At 43.1% G+C, this 6,936-nt stretch overlaps 1 protein-coding gene across 1 annotated transcript; it reads left to right on the top strand.

Annotated features, from left to right (window-relative positions):
* Positions 1 to 321: 321 nt before the first annotated feature.
* LOC103798385 (solute carrier family 2, facilitated glucose transporter member 11-like) lies at positions 322 to 2,970 on the top strand (the record flags this gene model as incomplete). The annotated part of the gene is made up of 5 exons (XM_009070641.1): positions 322 to 432; positions 543 to 644; positions 1,159 to 1,234; positions 1,445 to 1,572; positions 2,752 to 2,970. Coding segments are annotated over 5 exons (636 nt in total), but the record flags the coding sequence as incomplete, so codon positions are not given.
* Positions 2,971 to 6,936: the final 3,966 nt, after the last annotated feature.

Below are 6,936 nucleotides of genomic sequence, written 5' to 3'. Positions count from 1 at the left end.
ACTTGGCCTTGTTAAATCTCATCCCATGGGAATCAGCCCATGTTTCTAGCCTATCCATGTCCCTCTGCAGAGCCCTCCTGCCTTCCAGCAGATCCACACTCCCCCCCAACTTTGTGTCATCTGCAGTAAGTTGTATAGTTGCATTTGCTTTCATGGTAGCAGTGTATATTTACCTAGACATGAATTATTGCTCTCTATGTCAAATTAGTAACTCCCAACATAAAATACATCACTCTGTATGTTTAGTATGAACTGGACTTTGTTTCCAGACAATGTTTTAACTGCCAGGAAAGCCTAATTTTTATTTTTTTTCTGTTGTAGATTTATTTCTATGCCACCTACGTTTTTGCTCAGGCTGGGATCTCAGCTGAAAACATCCCATACGTGACACTTGGCACAGGAGCTTGTGAGTGCTTCACAGCCCTCTCCTGTGTAAGAAGCAGTTTGTTCTACCTCCCAGCACCAAGAGTAATGATTCTCCTTGAAGAACATGGGTAAAAATGAGATCAATGTATTCACAGAAGACTATGTCTTCTCCACAGGGCTTACTGATAGACTACGTGGGAAGAAGATGCCTTGTCATTGGGGGTTATCTCCTCATGACCCTCTGGTGCACTGTTCTGACCTTCTCTCTGACTTACCAGGTGCAGAGGACTCATTCCTGTTACATGATATGACTGAGTGAAAAGGGCATGTAGTGATGAGAGAATGAATGGAATGGGTTTAAACTGAAAGACAGCAGGGTTAGATTCCAGGAAGGAAAATGTGAGAGGTAGTTTGTGCTGCTTAAATTTAAATAAGAAGAAGAAGGAAAAAAAAAGAGTAATTCTGGCAAGAGCATATGAGTTAAAAAAATCCAGTCTGAGGTCTCATGGAAGCTTTCCCTGCCCATGGCAGGAGGGGGAATGAGTTGAGCTTTAAGATTCCTTTCCACCCAAACCATCCTCTGATTCTGTGATGTGATTTAGTAAACATTATTGAATGAACACCATTTAATTTCCTTGAAGCAGCACTGTTAAATACATTAGCTGTAAACAGTCATAAGCGACTGCTGGTCTTGGTTGCAATAACATACAGTAGGAAATGTCATTGTTAAGCCAAACTTTAAAACTGGATTATCAAAATCTGAACCAAACCTTCCATTCTCTTCTGTTCCAGGACCTGTACTCCTGGGTGCCTTATGTGAGCATGGCCTGTATATTTGCCTTCATCCTGAGCTTTGGGCTGGGACCAGGTATTGCACAGGAGTGTGTGTGTCTGTGCTGCTGACAGGGGCTGTGTCAGCAGGACATTGAGAGGGCAGTAACCTCAGCAGTTCTGTGAGGAACCTTCTCTTTTAATACATCAGCTAGTGCTGTATTCAAAAGCAACTCATTTTTTCTCTGGCATTAGAAGTGCTGCAAATGGGATTTAGCACAATGCTCTGTTTCTGAACCATCCCCAGGTGGCATAACAAACACCCTGACAGCTGAGCTGTTTGTGCAGTCCTCACGTCCTGCTGCCTACATGATTGCAGGGATTGTCAGCTGGATTAGTTTCTTCCCAGTTGGAATGCTCTTTTCCTTTCTTGTAGTCACCTTTATAGTGGTAAGTATGCACAGCACAATCTCCTCATGGTCTCACCACCCATTTCATCTGCTCCCAGGTCCCATCCCATTGCTGATAGGGCTTACATTTCATTTGTAGATATTACTGACAGCTGACAAGGATGCACACTGCCCCTCAGAAGAGTCTAACCCTCTTCAGTCCCTCTTAACAGATTTTTTAGACATGAGACTAGATGTGGCACTTAGTGCCTTGGTCCAGTAACCACAGTAGGGTTGGACTGGATGATCTTGGAGGTCTTTTCCAACCTGGCCGATTCTGTGAATTCATGTTCAGATTTAAAAAACAGAGAAGGTATCTAAACTACAAAAATTTAACTAGATACTGATTTGGGTAGCACATTTCTTAGTTCCTTGTACTTTTCTGGCAAAGTCAAGTTGACATACTACCTGGGGCCAGTGGGTCACACCCCTGAGAGCTGTCTGAGCTGACAGGGTTCTGTGACCAGATTATCAGAAAAGCAACACAGACTGTCATCTCCAGCCTTGTATTTTGAGCATCTCCCCTTTGAGGACAGGCTGAGGGAGTTGGGGCTGTTGAGCCTGGAGAAGAGAAGGTTGTGTGGAGACCTCAGAGCAACTTTTCAATATCTGAAGGGCCTACAAGGAGCCTGAGAGGGACTCTGTGCTAGGAACTGCAGTGATAGGACAAGGGGTAATGGGTTCAAACTGAAGGAGGGAAAGTCTAGGGTGGCGGTGAAAAAAAAGTTTTTTCCTGTGAGGGTGGTGAGACACTGGCACAGGTTGCCCAGGGAAGTGGTGGCTGAGCTCTGTTTCTCAATAAGACAACTGTTTTTTTTTAATGTATAGCAGTAAAAACCACTAACATTCAGAAAAAGAGAAATCATCTAATCTTAAATGATGTTACAGCTAAGTAGGAAATGCTGATTTATCCTAAGACTGTGAATTATTTAGTATGTGTTTAAACATTATTTTTAACTACCCAGTGCATTGCACAGCACTCTAGTCTTTTAGTTAAAGAAAATCACATTTAAAAAAGAGACATGTAAAGTAAGGGTTGGTTGAATGACTATTAGAAACAGGTAACCAGCAATGCTAGGTGTGAATGGAAACTAAAAGCTTCTGATTTTCTCAAACCCACTGTTACCCTTCAAATATGTGGCAATGACCTAAGTTTTGTTTCCAGAATGGACTGAAGCAGTATTGCTTCCTGGTGTTCCTGCTGGAGTGCTTCTTTGTGGCTGCTTTCATCTTCCTTGTCATTCCTGAGACAAAAAACAAATCCTTTCTGGAAATCAGAAAGGAATTTCACAAGCTGAATTTTGGAAGAAATACCAAAAGAAAGGAGACTGAGCTTTATGAAAGAACACAACTTCAAGATGAAGTCCTAAAAAATTCTGCCTAATTTCACAGCTCAGTGAGAATCATGAGCAGAATCTTCTCAATCAGGAGTGCAATACATGAGCAAGTGGCTTATTAGATCCTGTGTATTTAGAGGAACTAGGCAAGTTAATATTGCTGAAATGCTGTTAAAACATGTATTGCTGTAATACTATTAACATATTACTAACAGCATGTTCTAGTATCCATAGCAGACTTGATGTAACTGGTGCTGTTGGGATGCAGAAATGCCAGGGAGGATGCTCAGTGAACCTCCCTGGCAGAGTTCTCCAGGTAATTCAGTGGCTCTTCTTGCATTTCTAAGCCCCTAACTGCATTTCAGTTCTGGTCATTGGGTGTATCCAAATGCTTCACTGAGTGAACCATTCTGAGGTGTTAAAACCCAAACCAGAAGTGACACTGAAACACTCCAATTCATACAGAAATGGGGGTATCTACTTACCATTCTTCACTCATAATTTCTTGGAAAGAATCAGACATTCTTCATCCATGTACAGTGGCCCAGCACCTCTGAATCACTGGTGTTTGTAATAAAGACTTGTATCCTGGTAAATGTTTCTGGGGGTTAATTTGGGTTTATTTTTTTCCTAACTTAGCACCTTAATGTTTTAAACTATGCAAAAGGGTAAAACTTCTTCTGGTTTCAAAGGTCAGCTGCAGCCAGACTGAGATCAGCATACCAAGGGCATCAAGTAACAGAGGACAGGAATTCAATACTTTTCACCTTTTGAGGAATTTCCCAGGTGCTCTGACAGAACACACAAGACCTGAGAACCCTGAGGACATATCAAGTGAGCTTTCTGCCTCATCTCCAGCATTTTGTCCAGGACTCTTTCTCAACTTCAAACATATTCTACTTATTTTAGTAAGAAAGAAATCTCCCATACCATTTGTGATTTTGGTAACTAAACCATCTGTTTAATTGAAAATGACATTAACTCTGTGGCAAAGGAAGCAGCATCAGCAAGGGATCTTCTTGGCCTTTAGCTTCTCCTCTAAGTTTGCAAAGTATTTCATTTTGGCTAGAAGCTTCTTAGCTTCTTGAAGATCATCTGAAATGAAATAGAACATTACTAGTTGACAGAGGGAGAGCTGAATCTGCATTTTCCAGATGAATCTCAGGATTTCAATGACAGTGCCTGTTTCAGTACTAAGAGCTGCAAGGCCCCAGACACTATGAGAACCATATTATTAAAAGTTATTTTAATCTTGGATGGTTTGGAGCACCTCAGCTGAGCTGTTGTGAATGAACACCTTTTAATGACTTCTGTACAGTGGCTGCAGTATTGATGTAGCCACTGGGCAAGACAAATGTTTTTGTTTGGGTTCAGTGTTTGTAATTAGACAACTGACACAACTGAGAAATGCAACAGGCGTGTGGGAGGCAGTCTGGTTTGGAAAGTGACAGTTCCAAAACTGATACTGACTTAATTTTTCCTCAGTTAAACAACTGGAGGGGAAAGGTGGTTTATTGAGGTGCTGGAGCAGGTCCAGAGAAGAGCAACGAGGCTGGTGAAGGGACTGGAGCACAAGTGCCATGAGGAGAGGCTGAGGGAGCTGGGGGTGTTCAGCCTGGAGAAGAGGAGGCTCAGGGGAGACCTTCTCACCCTCTGCAACTCCCTGACAGGAGGTTGGAGTCAGGTGGGGGTTGGTCTCTGCTCCCAGGCAACCAGCAGCAGGACAAGAGGGCACAGACTCAAGCTCTGCCAGGGGAGGGTTAGGTTGGATATCAGGAAGAGATTTTTTAGGGAGAGAGTGCTCAGACATTGGAATGTGCTGCCCAGGGAGGTGGTGGATTCCCCATCCCTGGAGGTTTTCAAGCTGAGACTAGATGTGGCACTTAGTGCCATGGGCTAGTGACCACAGTAGGGTTGGACTGGATGATCTTGGAGCTCTTTTCCAACCCGGTTGATGATTCTATGATCACCCACTGACAAGGACAGATGCCACCAAGTTCCTCTCTCAATGGCTCAAGCTCATGCCTACCCATTGGTTGTGCAATAAAGAGATGTTGATTACTGCACAGCAAGTCCCCAGAGCCTTGTGCTGAACAGGCCCCAGGACTCTCCTGGGGCACAGCTCCCGTGGTTAGTGCGGAATCGTTCCCATCTGGGCTCTCACTGCCAGGAGCAGCACCCACTGCTCTGCTGCACAGCAGCATCTCCCACATTCAAGGGTGAAACCTCCAAGAGGTCTCACTTTGATTAGGAGTCTGTCCTTCCCAGTATGCTGGGAAACACACAGCCAATTTCTTAGTATCTGCATTCCCACTCAATGTGATTATTTCAATGCAAATTGAATTAAATAGAACTTTTGTCTTGGATTTTGTTTTTAATGTGAGGTCCTGAATTCCCTGAATCAGCAGAAAGGTTAGTTTAGAAGTACTTATTCTAAACACCAAACAAAGAACCGTTGTCTGACCTCTTTCAAAAGCTGCAGCCACCTCTTTGGTCAGTTCTTCTTGTTTAACTGCAAAACAAATTATTTCAGTCACTTTTTGGTACATAGTATCTTTTATACTGCTGCATTTTGACTGCCTGTGCTGGGAAACTTCCTTACCAGTCTCAGCCTTTGGGAGCTAAAAGAGCTTTCCATAATTCTGCTGTCAGTGGTTTTGTCTCAGCCTTTGGGAGCTAAAAGAGCTGTCAGTGGTTTCCCATTACAATTTCAAACATGTATTACTTTGTTTGAACAGGTTCACAGACAGCAATTCCAATGCACATCAGTAGTCACTAACTTTCCAGCAATCTAATTTATTTTTGGCCTATCACTTTACCCTGCTACAGTTAATTTTGTCCTGTTCTACTCTTTTATTCTAGTTATTCCAAGTGTTTTTGGCACATTACTGTTATTACAAAGAATTAAATATACCAATAAACCCAATGGGTTTGGTATTACCAGCAATATAAAACCAAAGTTGGTTGTCTAAGGACAACAACCACGTAATAAAATGGTTTCTAAACTGAGGGTGGTGAAAGAAGTACAGTGTGTGTATAAATGACATTAGTTAATGTGGTCAGACAAGTATCTCATTCAACTTCACTTTGAGAGGTTCTTGTTTTGTAAAGCTGACCTGCCCTCACCTGCTGAAGGTTGACTAAGTTCCTTTTCATGGTCTATACATTTTGCCATCAGAATAGGTTTGTTAGACACGTGTTCTCAAACCAGATGTTATGCTTAGGTGCCTAAGTGGGTAAAGACAACACTGGGGAGGGGTGGGAGAAGCTCTTGCAGGGACTCAGTTCCAGACTAACACAAGTTGGACACACTACAAGAAACACACCGAAACAAAAACTTTCAGACTCTTGTATTACACAAGGTACAGCAGATTGGTCCTGCACAAACCCCCCAAATCATAGCCTACCTTTAATGAAAGCTTCAATTTCTTCCAAGACGTCCTGGCTCTGGGGCTCTGCTAGTTTCTCACTGATGTCCATGACCTCGGTGAGGAAGGCTGTGTCCGTGTCACAGTCTGTCTCCTGTGCTGGCTCCACCCCGTGCAGCTCCAGCTGCCGAGGGATAGGGTTTGCAAATAAACATCACACAGATTTCACTGCGAGCTATTTTCTGCAGTATTTAGTCTTTCAGTGGGGCACACTCAGACTGGTATCTGATAAACTACAGTGTGTTCCATGAAAACAGTGTCAGTTTGAAAATCAGCTCCACACATAGCCTGACCATAAAAACCAAAACGAAAAACAGTAACAGAGGCTGTCAAGGACACTGAAATCTCCAGTGAGCAGCCACGGCCAAACATGATGTGTGATGTGGGAAACAAGTTGGTGTCATGTGAGCAGCAAAGGAGCTGACAATAATCTGTAAAATGTTAAAGGGCGGAAAAGCATTTTTGAACAAACTTGGGGTTTAGTCTCCTTTCAATCTCTGGTGATCCTCTGCTTCCAAGGAATGCAGAGAAGCATGTGAAACCCTCCCAGCACCCCCAGCCCCTCCGACAGTGACACTGACAGCA

This window comes from Acanthisitta chloris, unplaced genomic scaffold (genome assembly GCF_000695815.1).
Source record: "Acanthisitta chloris isolate BGI_N310 unplaced genomic scaffold, ASM69581v1 scaffold23982, whole genome shotgun sequence".
Taxonomy (NCBI): Eukaryota; Metazoa; Chordata; class Aves; order Passeriformes; family Acanthisittidae; genus Acanthisitta; species Acanthisitta chloris.
Note: the sequence above shows the minus strand (reverse complement) of the source record. Positions and strands in the feature narration are given on the sequence as shown.